The 22,065-nt window shown below is 33.2% G+C and overlaps 2 protein-coding genes across 5 annotated transcripts; one reads left to right on the top strand and one right to left on the bottom strand.

Moving 5' to 3' along the window:
• The first annotated feature begins 1,707 nt into the window (after window positions 1-1,707).
• On the top strand, window positions 1,708-8,404 carry LOC130645193 (KH domain-containing RNA-binding protein qki.S-like). 2 transcript variants are annotated; one of them, XM_057451091.1, is made up of 7 exons: window positions 1,808-2,057; window positions 2,967-3,091; window positions 3,179-3,439; window positions 3,872-3,998; window positions 4,441-4,533; window positions 6,539-6,609; window positions 7,040-8,404. In XM_057451091.1, the coding sequence occupies exons 1-6, from the start codon at window positions 1,943-1,945 to the stop codon at window positions 6,595-6,597; spliced, it is 780 nt and encodes a 259-aa protein (XP_057307074.1). In that variant the 5' UTR covers window positions 1,808-1,942; the 3' UTR covers window positions 6,598-6,609; window positions 7,040-8,404. The 2 variants fall into 2 exon arrangements, with proteins under 2 accessions (XP_057307075.1, XP_057307074.1); XM_057451092.1 differs by lacking the exons at window positions 6,539-6,609; window positions 7,040-8,404 and adding an exon at window positions 4,881-6,010 and having other exon boundaries at window positions 1,708-2,057.
• An 822-nt stretch (window positions 8,405-9,226) lies between these two features.
• On the bottom strand, window positions 9,227-21,847 carry LOC130645192 (solute carrier family 35 member F2-like). Of its 3 annotated transcripts, XM_057451089.1 has the most exons (9): window positions 21,459-21,847; window positions 14,661-14,785; window positions 12,787-12,966; window positions 12,232-12,526; window positions 11,830-11,983; window positions 11,200-11,356; window positions 10,949-11,001; window positions 10,519-10,673; window positions 9,227-10,240 (listed from the first exon to the last, which is right to left on the bottom strand). In XM_057451089.1, exons 3-9 carry the CDS (start codon window positions 12,936-12,938, stop codon window positions 9,950-9,952), a joined length of 1,257 nt encoding a protein of 418 aa, XP_057307072.1. In that variant the 5' UTR covers window positions 12,939-12,966; window positions 14,661-14,785; window positions 21,459-21,847; the 3' UTR covers window positions 9,227-9,949. The 3 variants fall into 3 exon arrangements, with proteins under 3 accessions (XP_057307072.1, XP_057307071.1, XP_057307073.1); XM_057451088.1 differs by lacking the exon at window positions 14,661-14,785; XM_057451090.1 differs by lacking the exon at window positions 14,661-14,785 and having other exon boundaries at window positions 12,787-12,963.
• Window positions 21,848-22,065: the final 218 nt, after the last annotated feature.

Here is a 22,065-nt window from a genome sequence, read left to right as displayed (position 1 = left end):
GTTGCTCAGCCTTTTTGCTGATCCCACTAACATCAGAGAGAAAATATCATTTTAGCTAGTCAATTTTTGACGTGGTGTAAAAAGGCCCTTCGTAAATGACTTGGGTGAGAAATGATAAGGCTTGCACTTCTCTTTAAGCACTAACAAATGTTTCTGCATTGAGTTAAGGGTGCAGCTATTTACGAAATTAAATATGCATCTTTCATGTTCAGTGAACTTAGTTACTAATTTCAAAAACATAAAAAGAAAACAAAAATGTTTGGCAAATTTATAAAATATAATGTGACATAATGGCAGAAACCATTGAAGCGGGTGAAAGAAGACATTCGAACAACATTGAACGAAACTCGCTCTGATTCTAACATGCACGCGTTATTGCGCATTATAGTGTTGCTACAAGGCAGAACATAATGAGTTCGATATCACTTGTGTCATATCCTCACTGTCTGTACAGTTCTACTTCACGCATATTTTGCCGAAGATGGGCACGCTATAAAACAGCTGGAAGGCAGTAAACTGAAATTAACTGTTGCTTGCCTGTGGAGAGAAGAACGTATATATAAAAATGGTATAGAAATAGACTGTCACTAAAAATTATCATTCATAAGAAAAGGGGATCTTTAGAGCGAGTCATGTTAAATAGTCTGTACAGTCATCAGTCTAGCCTAAATGCTGAAGGGATGCATGCGATATCTGAATGGGTGAAAAATAATATATGTTGCGACAATGAAACGGGGTAAGTAAGTTCTCAAAGATCTTAATCCTAGGTGCTGTAACGTTAACTTGTAGAAGATTCTTGTATAAAAACGCTACAGGCCCTGGGTTCAGGTTTGCAGGAAATGTTCTGCACAGATTCGTATTTTTCTGACATATGCATAGCAAATGCTATCCCCAGCTCCTGTAATGACGATGGTACTGGGCGACAGCGTGATATTTTCCTTCTGAACTTTTCCTCTTTATATTTTTGTGACATGACATCATTTCCTGTCAAAGTGAGAGTAAAGTCACAAACGTGAAATGGCAACGTTTATTTTTTGTTGTTGATTTCATAGTGGAGTTATTTATTTTTTGCGCTTACATAAACAACTAATTTAATAGAACACTATTATGTTTCTAGAAATTACGTTTACACTTAAAACTTGTGTGCTGTTCAAGAAAATAATTGCGTACGGGCCATTGAAGCGATTGTTCGGCAACTTGTTATAGTTTCTCCCGAGAAATGTTTAATATAGATGAAACAAAGAACTCTTTTTCAGGCTGAGTTGTTATTTACCGTGAAAACAAAAAGTGCAATTTGCTATGAATAAATATATTTTTATAAAGCCAATACGCACTTTAAAAACGGGGGTCTCGCTGCTTTATAATCTAAGTTGGCCTGATTTACTTCTTATATAGTAACATGGGTCAAACAAAAATTGACATAATATAAATGACAGATGACAGCTATGAAAAAGGCTGCTGTTTTCTTCCAACTGGCTTAGTTTGGAACCGGATAAACTCGTGTTTTCCTAACTCCTGGAGCGATGTTTACACAGCCTCGAATTGGGGAGTTCAAAGAAAAAACAGGGTGTTCATACTGTTAAATCATCGAAGGAGATTTATTTAATTAATTTTTCTGTTTATACTTAAACTAAATCCTAGGAAGTTGCTTCTTATAACATTTTAAAGTTGTTAACATCACCTTAACAAGAAGCGCTGCTAAACTTTTGGTTATATCTGCAGAATAATTTTCGTTAATATTGTTAAAGAAAAATTAATCCACGATACCCCCGTATTTGTATTTACTTATTCTTCACAAATCAAACTGGCGTGCACCGGCGATCACTCACACTCTTCTTTACTGCTTGATAGGGCGCATGAAAGTCTGGAGACACTAACGAAGCGAGCCAGATTATACAACTCAAATCCTGCCACGACACAACCGCAACAAAATACACGCAAAATGGTTCAAGATGAATTAAGTGCGACCGATTATCTGCACCAGCTTTTGCAGGACAAAATGTCTGTGTCGAAAATGCCGAAAATATTTCTTCATACAGAAAGGTTGCTAGACGAAGGTAATAAACAAATTTAATTAACTCAGATTACCCGATTTTGAAAATGGCTGCTAATAACATTTAAAAAGATAACGTTAATGTCATCCTGTGTTTTTATATTCCAATTTTATGATTTATGACTTACATGTAGCTAAAGGTCACGTTTTTACAAAATGTTTTTATAGCTAGCTAGCTAGCTAGCTAGCTAGTGAACAAAATGATGCTTAAAATTGTGGCTATTTTTTATCTTACTAAAAAGAGCTATCTAGAACTTATTTTAGTAAAAAAAAAAAACTACCAAATGTTTTTTTTATGCAGAGATTTTATTGTCTGTTATTATTTATAACTGTTAGTTTGGTTTCTTAGTGGTTTTTTGTGATAAGTGCAAGTATATACCCAAAGCTTTTAGTAATCTTGCAAAATCTTTAGTCAGATTTCTCGAAAAACTACAGAAGTGAAAAACAAATATATAAAAAAAAAAAAAAAATCAGATATTCTGGACTGAGATACCTGTCAAGTCATACTATCACAATAGAAGAAATTTAGCATTTTATACTTGTTTTACTGTCTAATTCAAACAAACTTTACAAACTAAGAACCAGAGTATATAAAAAAAACCGAGTTCTGTTTGAGATTTGTTTTATTTTTTGTTTTACTTGATATATAGCATCACGGCAGAGTTAAAATTTCTTTATTTTTATTAATAATTTAAAAAGCCATAAGTTCTCACTTGTAACAGTTTATTTTTTCTATTTTTCTATTCATGCTTTTGATATTTAAAAACAATAAAATGTTGTTTTTCCATGGAGCCAATATTTTTCTCCTTTTGTGAATTCTGCCACATGTTCTTACGTAAAATTCTCAAGCATTTTTAAAACTTTGAAATATTAAAATTATGAGAACTGGAAACTAACTGTTTTATTTATTTAGAAATAAACAGAGTTCGCACTGAAATATTTTGTCCTTCCAACTTTCTTATGTCCCTGCCAAAGCAACAAGGGCAAGTTGTTAAATTGACTGAAAAAGTTTATGCCAAAGTCAAAGATTATCCTAAGGTATGTCCGTATATACTTCTGAATTTTCATATATAAAGTGTATTTTTACTTGGTCAGATAAGATATTAGAACTTAACCTTTATCTAGTTCAACTTTGTTGGAAGGATTATTGGTCCAAGGGGTTTGACACTTCGGCAAGTAGAACAAGAAACAGGTGCAAAATTGCTTGTAAGAGGTAGAGGGTCCATGAAGGACAAAAAAGTAGAAGATGAGAAACGTGGTCAACCTAACTTCGAACATCTTGATGAAGACCTTCATGTCCTTCTTATGGTGGAAGATACAGAAGAACGTGCTAGGCTAAAACTACAAAAAGCTGTCGAGGAAGTTAATTTCCTTCTCACTCCGCCAGTAAGTTGAATACCCTGAGAGGAAAAACTTTCATAGGTTTTGCAAAATGTTCTTGCAAATAATTCTTAATTCTTAAAATCTATATATATATTCTTTTTTATGTAAACACTAAATTTGAGCCTTAAAAGGATCATTTAAATTTTGGATGATTCTCCTGACAAAATGTTTATTTATGTTTTCCCTCTAGCAAAAGTTTATTCTTTTTTCTATTTATTGATTTACAAAAGTTTATGCCTCACACAATGCATTATTTTCTTCATTGATAAAAGTGAACTTATGGGAGTTTACATAAGTTTGTGTTCTTAAATGGTACTAAGCATAACCATACTAACCATTAACCATAAAACTGTCCAGGTTTCATTTCTTCAAAAGTCTAACTTTTATATCTTCAGACATTATATTTTATCTCTAAGAATTCAATTCAATCTCTAGAAAGATGGTGAGGATGGTATAAAGAAAAAACAACTTCAAGATCTTGCAATTTTAAATGGAACTTATCGGCCTCCTTGTGCAGGAGAGGTTCACAATCATATTGCCACACCATCACCACAAAATGGAGGTAAACTAATTCTTTGTTGTTCTACAAGACTTTTAAAGGAAGATTTTGACATGTGCAGTAAAAAGCACACATCAAGTGTTTTGGTGTGCTTTAAGGTGTGCTATATTGGAAACTTGTAAAATTGACATTTTGTTTGTGCATAGCACAATCAGTTTGTGTGTGGGGAAGGGAGGTGCAGGTGGGTCTTTCCAGCCAATATCAACAAGGGTGTGTTTTAAAAGGTTCTCAGATTTACTTGAAATTTTCACCATTTATATTTATAAAATTTCAGCCTTTTATGTAGCTTTATTTAAACTGTTTTTATTACTATTTGAATATTACGAGAATTCTGAAAATATTTAATTTTTTGAATTTCACTATTTATTTCATGTGTGTCTTGAAATAAACATTTTTATGATACTAAAGTAATCAACAAGGAATAATCTCTTTAACATTGTTTTAGTTTCTCCAACTGGTTTACTGAACTACCCACCAAGTCCTTCACCAATAATACCAAATTCTTCAACATTCACTAATGCACTTCGAAACTCCACAGGTGAGCACTTCGACAACGTGTTATGCAAATTTTATGAAATGAGCATGAATCCTGTTCAACCACCGCTTACACTATCATCACTACATTGTCATAAATCGTCTGTTTATTAAGCCATGGGCTGATGTCAGAACATCAGGGTATTTTATCATTTTAAACATGTGGAATATAGTGTAGATTTACAAGTGTGGTTTGTTTTTAAAAAAAGTGTGCATTTTGCTTTCTTTGTGTGGTTAACCCAATAAACATAACATCTAAACAGTTAAAAGTAATATATATCTAACGATCATAAACATATGTAGCTTAAGCGATATTAACTGTTGCTAATAATAACGTAACTTTTAATTTAGTATCGGCTGCACTGCACGGTGTTTATCCAATAGATACTTATAGAAGCACTGCTGCTTCTATTCTTGACTTTGCGGCTTTGGAGAACAACATATTATTTGCGGCAAAAAGATAACAATTAAAAATAGAGTGTAGTTTATATGGAATGCGAAATTATACATTTTTGTACTTTTAAATTATTTTGTTAAAAAAATTATAGCATTTTTTACTAACTATTTAAATTAACAAAAGAATTTTTTTACTAACTTATTATTTTTCTACGTACGCAGTGACGATTTTCAAGTTTTTATTGAAAATTGTCAGATAAATGTTTAAAAAAATGTTTATATTTAATATAACTATTTATTTTTAATATTAACCATTGTAATAACCATTTTAAAAACTAATGCAAGTTGCAACATAACATCTTAAATGGCCCAATTAAATGAAACCAAACACCAAGGCACCTTAATTATGCATTATTTATTTTTTAACTAGTTATAACAAAAACCACAGCCTGATTTTTTTCTTTAAAAGAAGTGTGACCCCCCCCCCCCCTCTCTGTTAACATTCTTACATTCTTACAGTGAGATATAGCTTGCAAAGTCAGTTACATACAGGGTTTGAGGTAAACGACTACAAATCTTAAAAACAATATAGCTGATTTCATGAAAACTCAGACATGTTTCACGTTTTTTTATATAAGAAATGAGCGAACAGCCAACTAGTGGAAGTTTCTTAACAAATGATACAAAAAATGGTGAAATAAGACCTTTGCCTTTTATTCATTTAATTGATATTTGATGGCAGTGGCAGTGACTAGTCAAGTTTCTTATAAAATGGTTTCTTGTAAAAAAACGTGCAACATGTTATGAAACATAGACGTTCCTCTGTGTTCTAATTTCTAAAATTCTAACAGAAAAAAGAGAAGCTAACTTTTGTTAGATGGGGAAATTGTTTTTATTCTTTATTTGTTTGTATATCAATATGGCATCCTGTTTTATCACTTGTACTTAAATTTTGTTCAATTCAAATTCCCTATGTAAGATTTTAGTAGTGGTTTTGAGCAATGGATTTTATTATTTCATAGCAGTCTTGTATTTATTTATTTAGAGGACATTATAAAGAAAGAAATAAAAGTGTTTAAAATAAAGTTTTATTTTTTGGAATTGACCCAGCAGAAAATAGTACGTCAAAAGGTTCATAAGTGTTCGTAATCAAAGATTCTTAACCTTGCAATCCTACATGCTGCAAATTTTTTTAAATGATTTTAATTCCCATGGGAATAGTGAAAACAAAGATGATCAATTGCAACCATTAACCCAATGCAGTTAAAGTAATTTAGATATTTAATAATAAAAACTAATCGTCATCATCTGTTTTTATTAATAACCATTATTTCAAGTGTAACCATAGCAACAGTTTGTAGATACACGGCAGGTATTTTACATGGTGTGTTACGTAAAGTGGTAGTTACTTTACACTTTTTTCTAATTTGTGTCAGGCCTTTAGTTTATTTACGTTTAGCATGTCTTAATTTTAACTGGATTATCAAATAGAATTTGGTCCTAATATACTTTTTTATCATCTGGACCTTTCTTCCAACGTGCTCGTCTTTGTAAAATTGTTTTACCAATAAAAATCACTTTCGGCTTCTTTGTTAATTCGATATATTTTTTAGACACGCTGAAAGCACAGATAGAAAGAGTGAGAAAAATGTACCACCCATACAAACAGTGACTAACTGAACAGGTGCTGTATCTAATTACTAATTTTATGTTCACCTAACATTTTTCATTTATTTATTTCTGTTGCAATATGTTTTCAGTTATTACTACTAATAAGGCACCTGTTACACTTTTAGCTTTTTCGTTCGTTTTTTGTTGTTGCAATCATGTTTTCAGTTATGTTACTAATAAGGCATCTGTTACACTTTTAACTTTTTCGTTCGTTTTTTATTGTTGCAATCATGTTTGCGGTTATTACTACTAATAAGGCACCTATTAGACTTTTAATTTTTCCTGCATGTACTGTCTGTAATTTTAATTTTTGGGCCTTATGTAAAAATTGTTTATATTGTTTTTATATTTATTATTTTTAAGCGTGTAATTCATAATACGGACACTGAAATGATTTTTATAATGCATTGAACTAATTTATTTATTTATTTATTTTCTAACAGATTCTAATTGATCATCCGAGTTGCTACTAATTATAAACTAATTGACTGTAAACACGTGACCGACAAAAATTATGCCATACATACAGTGACTCAATGGTGAACCGTTGGCAATGGGGCTTGTTCTGCTGACATACATACATGCACAAAATAATTTAGGCAGAGATTAACGCAATTTTAAGTCAATCCAGTTCGGTTTATTTTTAGACAAATGTAAATATATATACTACATACAATATGACTCTTTACAGCATCATGTGTGTTTAAACCAGTTTATTTCTAAGATTTACATTTTGTAAGATATGCATTTAAAGAGAGGCTGAATCATAATGGTTGTGTCTTTGAGGTTTTTACAGTCAGCTACAGTTATCAGCCCTTTTTTTCTATTTTGTAATTATCGAAGTATTGGCTGCTTTGTGCTACATCCTTTTATTTTGAATCATGGAGTATTGTACTTCTGAAACACTTGGGTAATCGTCATTTTTGATGCAGTGATCTCCTCCCGAACTTAACGTGATGCTGTAAAGATGCGCTTTCAATATTTGATTATTCTCTTCTTCTATATTGTGCATATCGAAATTTTTATTACAGATGTTATATACAGATGAGCAAATTCATGAGAGTATATATTAGATATATAATTAATAAATTGATTTTTTTTCATTATTTTTTTGAATATCTATTTTTTAATCAAGATTTATTCAAGAGGCTGATATTGTAATTTATTAAAATAACGAGTTATAATTTTCTTTGTTATTTTTGCTAACCTCACCATGTGTGTTCCTTTTTATGATATGTTTATCTTGTGCTGTGGTCACAGGTTAAATTTTTATTCTGAAAAATTCGTTGCTAGTAAAAAGTTCCTAGCCTGAGATGTATAGTAAAATTGCGTCAAATAGTGCTTTAGAGGTGGTCTCGGTTAGCCAATATTCTAATTAACCAAATCTTTTAGCGAGTAGAGCTTTAACAAAAAGAATGACAATGTCCCACATGTCGAGGGTGTTTAGATAAAATAGGACAAAAACATTTTTAACGATATTTTCGATAAAATTAAAACCGGTAAAATCTAAGTACTCTAAATAATAGGCTCTACAATTTGTTAAAAAATGTAAACTTTTTTTGTCTCTATCTCGAAGGTTATTGAAGTCGTCCCACCGAGGTTTTTGGTGAAAAAGTGGGAAAGTCTCATGTTAACTTTATGTAACTAATCTATTGACGTTCTGAGAACTAGTTTATTTGCTTCTTGATCGAATGAATATTTTTTCAAAAGATTTTTATCATTAAAAAAAGTCTGTTTATTTATTTTATTTTTCTTTCTTTTATGATTGCATTTTTACAGCGTAAGGTAAAATATTAATTTTCACAGGACAGGCCGTATTTTTAACCTTTTATTATTAGCGGCGACACTTAACAAAACCATGGAGCCTGCAAATGAGGTTGCTAATAAATGTAAGCGCGGGAAGCAGATTGGATCCAGGTCGAGTTAGTTAAAGTGCTTGAGATAAAGTTTTATCGAATTACGTAATAAACCCGTTGCCCATTTTTTGAGCATATATGTTGAATATTAAAGACAGAAAATTCTGAGTTATAAAATAGCTGTATGTTGTTAATCTTTGATCGCATGAAAGAAAATTTTTGTTGTATCTGCAAATATTTGTCAAGCTTTTTTTACGGGAATGAACATTTCGATAAAAAAAGAAAAATAGTCACGGAACGAGCAACCTCTATACCAGGGCCTGTAGCGTTCATCTTCGTATCAAAAAAAAAACGTTATGGGCCCTGGCATTGGGGTTGGAAATGAAGTTGCACAAAGACAGCGTTGGAGAATCAAAACGAACTGTAATTTTTTTATAAGTTCAGGAAGGCATGTGCTTTGAAAAATGTTTTCAAAAAAAGATACACTACGACCTCGTCCCCGACCTCGTCTTTCACGCTTATGATGTTTGGCTTTGTCAGAATATTATAGGCGTAGAAGAGCCCTTTGGAAGAGGTTAGATGCACTCCTCTCCAAAGTGGAAGAATAACTTCCAGCGCAATTCCTAGTAGTAGAATAAGAAAAAGTAATTAAAAAAAAAACATCAAATGTTCGGATTTACAATATTTATTTTAAAAGTTCAATGTCTACCTTGTTAAAAATAGGTAAAAAAATATATATTTAAGATTTTAGGAAAGATTTATAAATATATCAACTTCGAAGGTCTTCTTCTTATTGGGCATGTAGTATTTACAAATTCTAAAAGTAAATACTAATAAACAAGTTATAAAACCCTAAGACGCGGCAATCGCTTGCTACTCGATCTGGCGAAGAAATCATTTGTTTGACTAATTATGCAGAACGAAAGTTAAATAAATTCGTCACATAATCAACCAGAAACGAGGCTCTTTAATTAAAAGGACTTCAATAAAAAAATTAAAATTAAAAAACTTCAATTAAACAGGTGTGTCTAAACGACGTTATTAAAAAGTAGTTCCCACGATTAAAACGTACTACTTATATTTTCGTGGATAAATACTTTATGGTTGATTTTAGTGAGACAGGATACTACTTTACAATTATTAAAATCTATAAAAATATCAAAGAAATATACCTCATCGATTTAAATTTCGTAACCCTACATGTTGCATTTCGTCACTTCAAAATTTCTACTATAAATTTTAGATATATAAACATCAGCCTCGTCCACAGGGTTTTTTGTCTTTTGATATGAGATCTTTCATATCAAAAAGTCAAAAAACTCTAGGGACGAAGGTAGTATAAACATGTCCGCCTGAATTTTTCTGTACCCCTTATTTCGCATCCTCAACACGTCGTCATTTAGGACTAACAATATTTAGGCCAATAAGGCATATCTTTCTTTTTAATACAAGAAAAACATTTGGGGTGGGGAAGTATGCACATGTTTAAGTTTTTTTTTATAATCGCGTATATGTAAAGCCGTTGTTTCTGTTTGATAACGGTGTTTTGTCATGGTCCATATTTTCAAATTTTATTTTGCTGTTATGCGGTTTGAATAAAGCATGGTACCATTTTAGTTTTTCAAATTTTGATATAGTTGCTATCTCATTGTAATCATCTTTGTTGTAGTTCAAATCTATTTTGCTTCTTTGCTTTTTTCTTGGCGGAGCTGTGGGCGTTGGTTTGATGTTGTATGTTATGAGGCCAATAAATATTCCAGCAAATGCGACAAAATAGATGTAAGAAAACTAAAAAAGAAGAAAAAGAAAATATTGGTAAAGGAAACAACAATGTTGGTCAGCATATTTACGGCCCAATAACTGACATTATTATCCTAACGCCCCGCGCTCATAAGTTTCTAATATAAACCATCTTTTTGGTTTAAACTATGCGCCTTTACATGAAAGTTAGGATTTTTCGTAAGAATTACACTTTTTATCGAACGAGACTTAAAATGCTGTTAATAACACATTTGAACTCATCCCGTAAATGTCCTAACTAAACAGCTAGCAAAAAATTGACTTACCTTATAACCAAACAAAAATAAACCAACAATTAAGGTATATAAATCCGACGTCAGCAACGACAGATTGACGACTGTTGCACTACTTAATCTCATGACGAACGGCATTATGGTGTAGTAAAAGTATTGACACAACCCAAATGCGGCGAAAATCAAACCTAAAAAAATATGCAGTATTCATTAACATGAGCAGGCTGTAGTAAATATATTTCTCCAATAAATGTGATCTGGATAGCTTGTAAGAGCAACCTAGGGTTGTCAAAAATAAAAATGGCTGAGTGATGACAACGTGGCCGTTAATTTTATACGTGGATTTATTGAATTTGCATTTTGTGCGTATATATATGCTTACAGAGATTTAGGGAGGCATTGTACGTCCTAGTTACGTCAAAATTGAGCAGCGTGTTACGTTACTGAATACTTACAAAATTACCTATTTGCCATGTCCAAGAAATACTACCCACAAGGTTTCTTTCAATAATGAGTCTAAAATAAAACCACAAAAAAGTTATAAATCATAATGTTTTTTTATAATATTGTTTTTGACACAATATCACTTAATTAAATTTTTAATATATTTTTATATTTATGTTATTATGTGCAGATAGATTCGTTTTTATTATAGAGTGAATTTTTTTTTGTATACAATAATAACAAAGTAGAATAAAGCTATAAGAAACTTACACTTGCATTCCCGAGATACATACACCAAATAGACCAATCATACCGAGATATTCCGTCCAGGAATATTTCTTTACTAAGTATTCTTGGCCAACTTGAGAAATACCATAAAACACTGCAGCGCTCAAGGCGATCACATCACCAACTATCTCGTTCGGTGCTGTAAAAATAACAAAAAACAGGTAGTTTTAGGTAAATCAGAAGAAATAAACTAGCGTAAATTTTTTTTTAAAATAGGAAAAAAAATCCATATTCCGCGAATTTTAATATTTGCGAATTTGGCGAAAAAGGGTTTTCCAATTATTTTCGCGGAAACTAATTTTCGCGAAAATGACAAAATTTGAAAATCGCGAAAATTAATCTCCATGAAAATTAATTCCCCTAAAGATAAAATTTGGAAATCAAAGTTCTCTAATGTTGGTGCCACGGGAGAGAGTAACAACTTTCCGAAATAACAGTAGGAAATAAACTATATTATTTAACATCATCTTCGGTGAAGTATAAAAATTTTGCCCCTATTTATAGCTTCTTCATATTCAACATATTTCTTTAATATAGAGAATGATCATCACGTGGTCTCATTCACTCAAAACAGCAAATTTTTATCTTGTCATCAGCTACATTATTTCTTACCATTCGCTTTTTCGCCACCGCCATCTGTAAGCATTAAACATACGGCGCCGGATATACAAAGTACCACTCCAACATAATGGATAATTTTGTATCGTACACGTAAAAATATGAAAGATATGATCATCACTGTTGGAATAGTGAAGCTATCACATAACTAAAAAAACAAGACAGTATTTTCTGCATTTTCAATGTTTTATATGGGTATAAGTTTTCAAGCCTTTACTTCTTTTGTGAGAGGAGGGATAGAAAAGTAGTTGATAAAGTCTTAAGAGACTTTTTTTAATTATCTATTCCTTGTTTAAAACCATGGCGGTTAGTCATGGCGTTAGACATGGCGTTAGAATTGTTTGTCTCGCTTTGCTATTCAAACTAGGATAAATAAATAAATAATACGAGTGTCACCTGCACGCTTGTGAGGGTGGTATAGGCGTACGCCTTCGTAAGCAGGTAATTTCCTTCTACATCTAAGATGGCGACCAGCAAATATTTCCAACCATGCTTTTTTAGGAGAGGAATAAAATTTTTACTTCTTAGTGTATGTACGCCAAACGTTAAAGCCAACAGAGCATACATTAAAAATGCGTTGAAACACGGTGTTCGGATGTTGTATATCGTACTCAGAGCTGTCGCCGCGGTACCCGTGCTACATAACATGAGGGAGAGTACCTGACCACTTGCAACAGTCTTTACTAATAACCTGGAAGAAAAATTTCAGATAATACTGCACCTAGCTCCATGTGTATGTTTTTGTTGCTTGACTTTTGAAAAAGTTTATTTACTTTTCATTCAAGAGCACAAATCAAATGCCCCACCAAGAGTAATGAGACAACCCCCTGCATCAGGTGTATTTCAAAAAACAAGTCATGATTATGTTGAAACCTGTCAGCGTTATAAGATCAGGATTTTTATTAGGACAATTCCAGGACTTTTACCAGAAACAATTTGATAATTACTTACATCTTATTATCACAACAATTCACTTTTTGATGAATTTCAGCACTTGACATATAAGAAGTAATTTTCGCATCCTCAATTTCAATTTTTGCATCTTCGTTGCTACCATTGCTTTCCTGAGCGTAGCATTTCTCTACTTCAATCTCTCTACCCATGTTTCAGCTGCTCGTACGATGTATCCTACTGAAGAGACAAGTTTACTGATTACAACAAGGTAAGAAGAAGATTACTTACTCGAAAGTATTTACTCTTCAAATAAATTTGATAAACAAACCCTGGATATCAAGTTACAACGAAAAAAATTAGTTAAAAAAAATTAGAAGCGATCCTTATTTGAGAAGAAGTGGCTGTTCACGTAACCACTGAAGCTGAAGCAATTTATTTAATATCTGAATATTTTTTCAACCACAATTTTCTCATTTATTTACGTGATTTATCAAACGTCACTAACACAGGACATGCATACCAAAACTACAGTTATGGACAAAATATAATACAACGGACGGTTAATTTGAGTGATCTCATTGGTTGTTTTTATATTACCATCCAGCGTTTTGAAATTGTCAACGTTCCCTGTTCGATGTTCACAGCGGACTTGGGACTTGAGACCTTAGGTTATTTGGTCAAATCGATTCCATAATAACATGTTGTCCCTGACATCAGTGCGATCATTTTTCTTGGATTTCGCGACCTTCGTGGACTATGAGATTGATTATTTCGTTGTGTGGGTGTGCTGAAGAATACTATTGGCGAATTTTACGCGCTCTTTACTGCTTTTTTGGGCACATGTAGGCTAGATACGTGTGCCCAAAAGAAGCGACTTTGCAACCTGCCCACTGCAAAGTAGAGACCATTTTTCACCCTTTTGTCCGTGTTTGAAAACCTTCTCATCACCTTATTATAATCCTACAAACGGCGTTTGAAATACTTCTCATGCAACATAAAGATATTCCAACATCGATTTATTTTAATCCCTTAGTTCTTTTTTAACAAAGCGAGTGATGATCTTACTTAGATTCTCACTGCCATTTTAACGAGGAGGAAATAAAATTTTACACTACCTATCCAGCATACTACAAACACAATAGAAACATTATGGGAGCAACAAAATTGTTAACGTGTACGTTTTTTTGCTGACTTTAGAAAATTTATGAAAATTGTGTTGTTTTTCGATATAGACAGTTTTTTTTTGCAAATTTTTTACCGTAGACATTTTTTTCTATTTTTTTTCAAGATCAACTCGTTGTAAAGTTAATTGCACAATTTTAGATTTTTTGGGATTAAATTTGTGAATAAGCTCTAGTCTGTCTGTCTGTCACGCAAAATGGTAGCTTAGCTGCGCAATAGCGAGAAGCACGCAATGCGGTATAAAAAGAACGGGCGAACCCGTGGATTTTCCACGGGCTAACGACTAGTTAAATTAAATTAGTATAAATTCCTTATTTTGTCTGCTTGCAAGAAAATAAGTTGAGCATTAAATAAAAATGCAATATATACCTTGACCTAGTATGTATACAGAGTACATATATATACTCTAAAAGATATGACGTAACATTTATTTTTAACTCAGTATTTTTTTAAATTAACTTTCGGACAATATTTTGCATGCTCAATTCTTCTCGAAAAAATTACTTTTCTGCTGCATCTGCAGATAATGCATGGCCGAAAAATAGCAAATTTGTCTCCTGAAGAATATTCACTATTCTATTCTCAAGAAAGTTAGAAAAGGTCACATAATTTTAAGACAAGTCAATACAAAGTTTTAAGAGAAAACTATTAAAGGAGAGGTAAAACCAATAATGGACGGGGTTGCAGGGTCAAACAGGGATTTACACTTGAAATGTAACGGCAAGAAACCACAACACAAAAACACTCACACGCAAGGGACGGTCGTAACACTATGTCCACCTTCGATCGAACGATTAGTATTCCAGCTCTGCATGCTATTTTGAACGTGTTATTTAACTCGTCCACATTCTATCAACAACGTCATCTGTTTACACTACGTCAAAAATAGTAAACACTTGAAATAATTTGAAAACCATGGCAACGCAATGAGTGTAAACCAATAAAATTCATGAAATCGACCCTTCAACGTTGTGTCTCAAAGTATTGAGTAAATTGAGACGAAAAAGAGTTTTTAGGGTGGTGCGCACATAACACGATTGCGTGGTAAGCAAAAGGCGTCCCCGCAAACCATGCCAACTTTTTGGCCAACATTTGAACCAAACATCGTACATGTCACAACAGTGTTGGCCAATGGACAATAACATATTGGCCAATATTTTAGATTTCAACTACCTTAAGGGAATTAATTTTCGCGGGAACTTAATTTCGCGGGGCTTTTTTTTTAGGAAATTTCGCGGAAAAAAAGGGAATTTAATTTCGCCGATCAACACGATTTGAAATTTCGCGGGAATTTAATTTCGCGGATACAAATTTCGTAAAATTTTAAAAGTAAGAAATACGAATTTTAGTAACTCTTAATATTTCTTTTCTTTAACTATCCGCCATATCATCCTCTAAAATAGAAAATATATTCCCAACGTCATCCTCATAATCAGAATCACTATCCAGATTGTTTTCATGTGTGTACATGTCTCTTTCAAGACTATTTTCCTAACGATCTTCATTTTCGAGTCACACGCTAAAATTAAAATAAAAATTAAAAAAAGGGAATTTAATTTCGCGGATAAACGTGTTTTCGAAATTTCGCGGGAATTTAATTTCGCGAATGAGGCACATTTGGATTTTTCGCGGGAATTAAATTTCGCGGTTTTGACCAAAAACCGCCAAATCCGCGAAATTTAATTTCTGCGAAATTAATTCCCTTAAGGTAACCTTTTCGAATGTTTTTTGTTCGAATTTCGAATAAGTTTAATCACAAAAATATAAGCATCTAAAATCAAAATGGCTGACGTAAAGGACGAACCTAGCACTGAATCTCAAAATTAGTGCTGGGAAGATATCAAAAAGTTAGTCGGTTAATCGGCTTCTAGCCAGACGTTGTCTTTGAAACATAACTGATCCCCACTTATTCTAAAAAAGATATTGGAGAAAAGACTTTTTTCGAAATTGAGAAGATAGGCATAGAAATAAACACAATCAAAGGGGGAACCTCTAGCACAACGTGGAAGAGAATTGACGAGGGGAAGTAAAACAAAGAGTGACGTTTAGGAGTGCTCATGGCTATTTATGAAAAAATGCTCTCCGTTCAACAAGTCAAAAAGACGAGCAGAAGCATGACAACTTTAAAACTTTGAGATTTACAATTAGTCATTGAAGATAAGAGCGAGCAGGATAAGTCAGAAAATGTCTCGTTGATTTTTAATTCAAATACATCTCCGATAGAAAAAAGCGTTTAACGTAAGAAATTGACCGTGCAGAAATTGATCGCAAAAATACATTGATGTGTTAGACAGACCGACTATTATTAGACTACTATTAAGAAGGCTGGTTTTCTACAAGCTAACCAGCTTGGAATACAATTTGAGAAGAAAAACTCCAAGAGAATGTCCATTTTCTGATCCCCAACTTTCTTGCACAGTGTAAAACACACCAATTAGAAATGATAGCTATTAAGTTTCAACTTGGCGGCCCTTCCTACTTTTATTTCTAAATGTACTATCAGTAATTGTTTTTTCAATTCCAAAATTATTGAAGAAAACTTCTAGAAAATATTAAAACGATACAGAAATTAAATCTGTATGTCAACCTCGTCCCCAGGCCCATTTTTCTCTTTTTGACGATCTTGGACGGCGAGAAGATTTCTTCGCGCCGTATCGGATATCAAAAAAATTGCCCTGGGAACGAAGTTGATCTGTATGTATTTCAGGCTGCACTAGAAAATTAGCTCAAACTTGTCCCCAGGGCTCTTCAAAATGCCCACTTCAATCATTTAGCGTGGTGGTGGACATTGTGCCGCTTGGACGGACGACTGCGTAGCGCTGAGTACATTGTGCTTTGCGACTGCAGTGGACTTTCTTTTACCTTTACGTGCAAAACAATTAAATTTGGAATAAATTCTTAAAAAATGGCCCGCTTTAAGATTAGTAGTAGTAAAAGATTTCTTTTAAAATTTGTGCATGTTTTCCTTTTTTTTGGTTAATTTTCCAAAAGTGACTTTAAAACTATGAAAATATATGAAAATAAATAACCCCGTATATTAGGATTTGTGGATTTGTGAAGACGGCTATCCATAGGCTCTCAGACTTACAACTTGGTTTCCAGGTCCTGTTGTTTATTTTTACATAGATTTCCGACCAATGCAGTGAATTTTTTAGCTTATGTCAATACGTAAAGGTACTTTGAGTTAGCAAGTCATCAGCAAGGCAGGGGCGGATCCAAACCCCGTCAATTGGGTCAAAGGACGGGGTTTAAAAATAACAAGTATAGTTTATCTAATTTTCAAATATTTAGTACTAACCAGTAATATTTGGGGCGTGTAATAATGTATTCATTTGAGCGCTCATCAATATAAAAATTAATAATATTGCCGCCGCTGTTGCTGCCGTGATGGCGGATAGAAAAATATGGACCCCGCCCTGCAGGTTTTTGCCGGAGCAATGAGGTTATTCTTATCTCTTATTGGTCTAGAGTGCCGGGTTTGCAGGAGAAGAACACCGGCAGGATTTGATTGGTCATTACAGAAGTTTTCTTAAGTTGTGATTGGCTAAAAATCAATACCCTGCAAAAGCAAAAATGCTCACGCTAGTCTTCATCTTCATATCTTCCTCAACATCATTGCTCAACATGGCGTTTAGTTCAGTGAGAGAAGATATTTTGAAATTATTTCAAGACGAAGATTTGCAGAAATTGATTGAAATATTTAGTATTTATTCTGAGAAATGGATAAATTCAAATAAAAATGTGTTTTTAAACACAGAACAGCTTTATGCTGTACTTTCTTGTGGAGAAATTGGTGTGAATGAAGATGCTTTGAATTATCTTCCTGCATCAGTTTCTTCCAAGAATTGTGTTGCATTGAGGTAAGATTTTATTTTCTGTAATTTCCATTTCTGATTTTTGCTGACCATTTGTTACCATAGTAATTAAGTGTACATCACTATGTCATCACCATGAACTACTTATGGCTAGCTAGCTAGCTACATGTATTCGTGGTTTTTGTTTTGATTATTACTCTTGGAGAGCTAGCAACCGTATCTATGGTAGATAGATAGATAGATGTGCATATTTTACATGGCTAGCCTCACAAATATTGAGGGATATACCCTGTCTATTATTTCCAGGAGGGGCCATGGCATAGATGGAGAGTCGAGTATTTAATGCTCATTTTGAGCTACGCAGACCCAATTAGAGCCCGCGCTCTACTAGACAACTCCCGGCAACATCCAACGGCCCACACAGTGTGCCATCTTCCCAATTTCCCTCACATGGCTTGGGTTAACCCGGGGCTATGGTAACATTCACTCGCCCATGTTGAATCGCCGTCACGAAATTTACAATCTAAATCTATAGATATTCTTAAAGGTATCAATTTAATTTCTGCATTGAAAAAAGAGTTAATTGATACTAGAAATTCTGTTGATGCATTTCATAATAATGTATTTTCTGAGGCAGTTGCTATTGCAAATGAGCTGGATGTAACCATTAAAGCACCAAGAATTTGCAAAACACAAATCCATTGGTCAAACACTCCTTTTGACTCAGTATCTGATTATTTTAAACGTTCAGTAACAATACCACTTCTAGATTTTCTTAATACTTCTATTAGTAAGCGCTTTCAACCTGAAACAGTTGCTGCTTACAAAGGATTGGCATTAATTCCATCTCATTTATTTTTCCTTAAAAGTCAGGGTAAAGACTGGAAAAACGAAGTTCAAGATTTTGTTACATTTTATACGTCTGATTTTCTTAGTGTTAATGCCCTTCAATCTGAACTGTCGCTCTGGGAAAAATATTGGGAAGAATATACTGATACTCTCCCTGATAGCATATCCTTGGCATTAAAAGCAGTTTCTTTCCCTGGTTTTGAAAATATAAAAATAGCCCTACGTATTCTTGGGACTCTTCCTGTTACTTCCTGTGAGAGTGAAAGGAGTTTCTCTGCATTAAGAAGGTTAAAAGAATATGCACGGAGTACCATGACCAATGATCGTTTAAATGGGTTAGCATTGTTATATATCCATCAAGAAATTATCCCTGACAAAGATAAAGTCATTGATAGATACGCTCTTTCAAATCGTAGGCTTGAATTTTAATTGTTATGTATATTTGTTGCAAAGGTTGGTATTATATTATACTATTGGTATTCTTAAAAAATTAATTTAATAGAAAATATGTTTATCAAAATTATTAAAACACTTATATTAATACTACTTTGTCACTTTGATTGTTAACATATTTCGTGTTCCATTTCCATTTTTTTTAGTCCATAGTTCATTTTCATTTAATTGACAACTGTCAAGAAATAGTAGAACATAGTTGCAGGGACTATGGGGTTACTCAGTTGTCATTTTATCCTGCATTCATTTTTATTCATATCAAACCATTTCATTGCAATATTCATTATCATTTAATTGGCAACTGTCAAGAAATAGTAGAACATAGTTGCAGGGACTATGGGGTTACTCAGTTGTCATTTTATCCTGCATTCATTTTAATTTATATAAAACCATTTCATTCCAATATTCATTATCATTTAATTGAAAACTGTCAAGAAATAGTAGAACATAGTTGCAGTTGTCAAGTTATCCTGTATTTTTTAAATATAAATATGCCAATGACAACTAAATTTTTCTCTATTTTTTCCTCATCATTGTATCTTGTTATCTTAATTCTTTACTTCTTTTTTATTTGGCTGTCCATGTCTGGATGACATTTTTTGTTATCCTAGGCATGCTGATGAGCTCTGATATTGAGCGAAACGGCCTATTAACATCTATAAATTATATGAGATAATCTTGTTTCTTTAGTTCATAGGCTTCATATATAACAATAGAAACTCAGCAAGAAAGAGAAGCAACCAAACAACATTGTTGAAAAGATGACACGGTAACGATTTTCGTTTTATGCTGTATGAATGACAAATAGCCTTTTTATTTTCAAAATAATTCACAATTTAGATGCGGGAATGTTGTTTTCAGACAATCTAGGATCCTCCAATGTTTAAAAATTTTCTTGCCCCTCAGGCCCAACCATGGTGGGCCTTCACGTGTCACTAATATAAGTACATTTTATGACGGGGTACATCTGAAAACCTAGATCCGCCCCTGCAAGGCATAGGTTAAAAGACACCATTTTTGTGGCAGTGAGTTACAAAAAGAAGATGTTGAGACGTAGAGATAAAAAACTTACTCAGTGCAAATGATTCTCCGTGATGTTCACTAACTCCGGCAAGCAAAAGTACTAAAGGAACTTACGTCTTTATTATTTAATTTTATTGCTTAACCTTTTTAATTGAACAAATCTTAAAACATAATGCACAAGCATTACCCTTTTTGTGTTTGCAATAATAATTGTATTGCAAAACTAGACTGTGGAAAACGTCCTTAAAATTACAATAATAGTCAGAAAACAGGCTTTTGTTTTTTGGTGAGAATATATATACGTAGGAAAGATATGATCATAGAGCTGTAAATGTGAATTCTTCGACTACTAAGCATTGTCAATACAAAGAATTTTTTTTCCATATAAAATCAAAAGTTTTAAACTTAACTTGCTTCCATGGAGATATAAAAAAGTATCCTGTTCTATTTTACATGTTTTTGTTATGGATTAATTAAACTATGTGAAGACGTATTGTTTGAAAAAAGACGAACATAAAACTATTTGGTTCCACATGGACAATATGTGTTACTGGATGCGTGTGTGTGTAAGAATAATACTCTCCCTGACCTAATAATTTGTGAGGCCTGTCCACTCCTTTATGTTGTTAAAAGGTTTATAATAGGAAAGCAAACAAGTTTTCTCACTTCACGTATTTTGTTTTGTGGAGAGGGAGGGACGTGAAATATGAATACGAATGTCATATGGAATTAATTTTAACGAGAACATCAATTCCCGCAAAAAATTACCTTTAAGGAAGATAGGCAGGGTGAGAAATTTAAGGATTTTAACTCTCAGATTGGCTAAAAACGCCCTCCCTTATGTATCAACCATGACCGAAGGATGTTTTGTAGTGAGGTGGATTGGGGAAACGGAATAGGGGATGGAAGGGGAGGGGGAATAGAAGAGAAGAGGAGGGGGAATAGAAGGGAAGAGGAGGGGGAATAGAAGGGAAGAGGAGGGGGAATAAAGGGGGAGAGGGGAGGGGGAATAAAGTGGGGGAGGGGGACAAAAGGGGGGGAAGGGGAGGGAGAATAAAGGGGCGAAGGGGCGTGCGTTGTTTTTTCGGCCCTGACCTTCTAAACACTGAACTTTTAAAAAGCTGTTGGACAATCTTATTGATAAGCGTGCAAGTCGTAGGGATAAAATATCCTAAGTTATGAATGGAAATTGTTTAACTGTTAAAGGATCATATTGTTGACATTACATGCAGCGAAGAATCGCAGTTCTTTCTTATTAAAGCCACGTTGATAGCATAGAAAGCTACGCAAATGGTTGGCAGACACAGGTCACGGTGAAAGAAAGTTTGAACAAAAAAAGGTGACACAACCAATGTCGCACATAGTTTTTTCTTATGGAAAAATATAAGAGATATTAAAAAAACTTACCAGTATTTTCTCTGTAATTCAAAACTCCTTTTATGATCTATCGTTAGATGACATTGTAGCATTTAACTGCGTAAACTTTAACAAGTTCCCAAGTTTACTTAAAATAATACTTTATAAAAAAATTGCGAAATTAACTTTCTAAAAAAACATTCTTATTGTGCGGTGGGTGTGATTCTCACTTGGGAGATATTTGTTTAATTTTTTTATAGCTTATTTACACCCGAGGTTGTTAATATACAATTTTTAAAATTACAAAGAAGAAAAGGCAGAAAATGTTGATTCATTACCACAGAAGGCTAACACCTGAAAAAGCATCACCGTATAAGCCGTTTACAAGTCTTGTGTTGAATATTCAAAAGATAAGATTTTCTCCTTCAAACTTTCTATTTCCCTTTATTAATAAAAAGACATATATGACACTGGAAACAAGGTTATGGAAAGACAACATTCAAATGTAAAAAAGCCGTCCGCTTATACAGTTGACTTTTAAAAAATCCAATACCTAATAACTCGAATTCCTTAGTAACTCGAATTTTTACTCGGTCTTGATGCTATGCACTTCCACTTTCTTAGGCAGAAACACTTTTGTACATCAAATATCTCTGTT

This window comes from Hydractinia symbiolongicarpus, chromosome 5 (assembly GCF_029227915.1).
Source record: "Hydractinia symbiolongicarpus strain clone_291-10 chromosome 5, HSymV2.1, whole genome shotgun sequence".
Classification (NCBI taxonomy): domain Eukaryota; kingdom Metazoa; phylum Cnidaria; class Hydrozoa; order Anthoathecata; family Hydractiniidae; genus Hydractinia; species Hydractinia symbiolongicarpus.
This window is presented reverse-complemented; position numbering and strand designations above follow the sequence as displayed.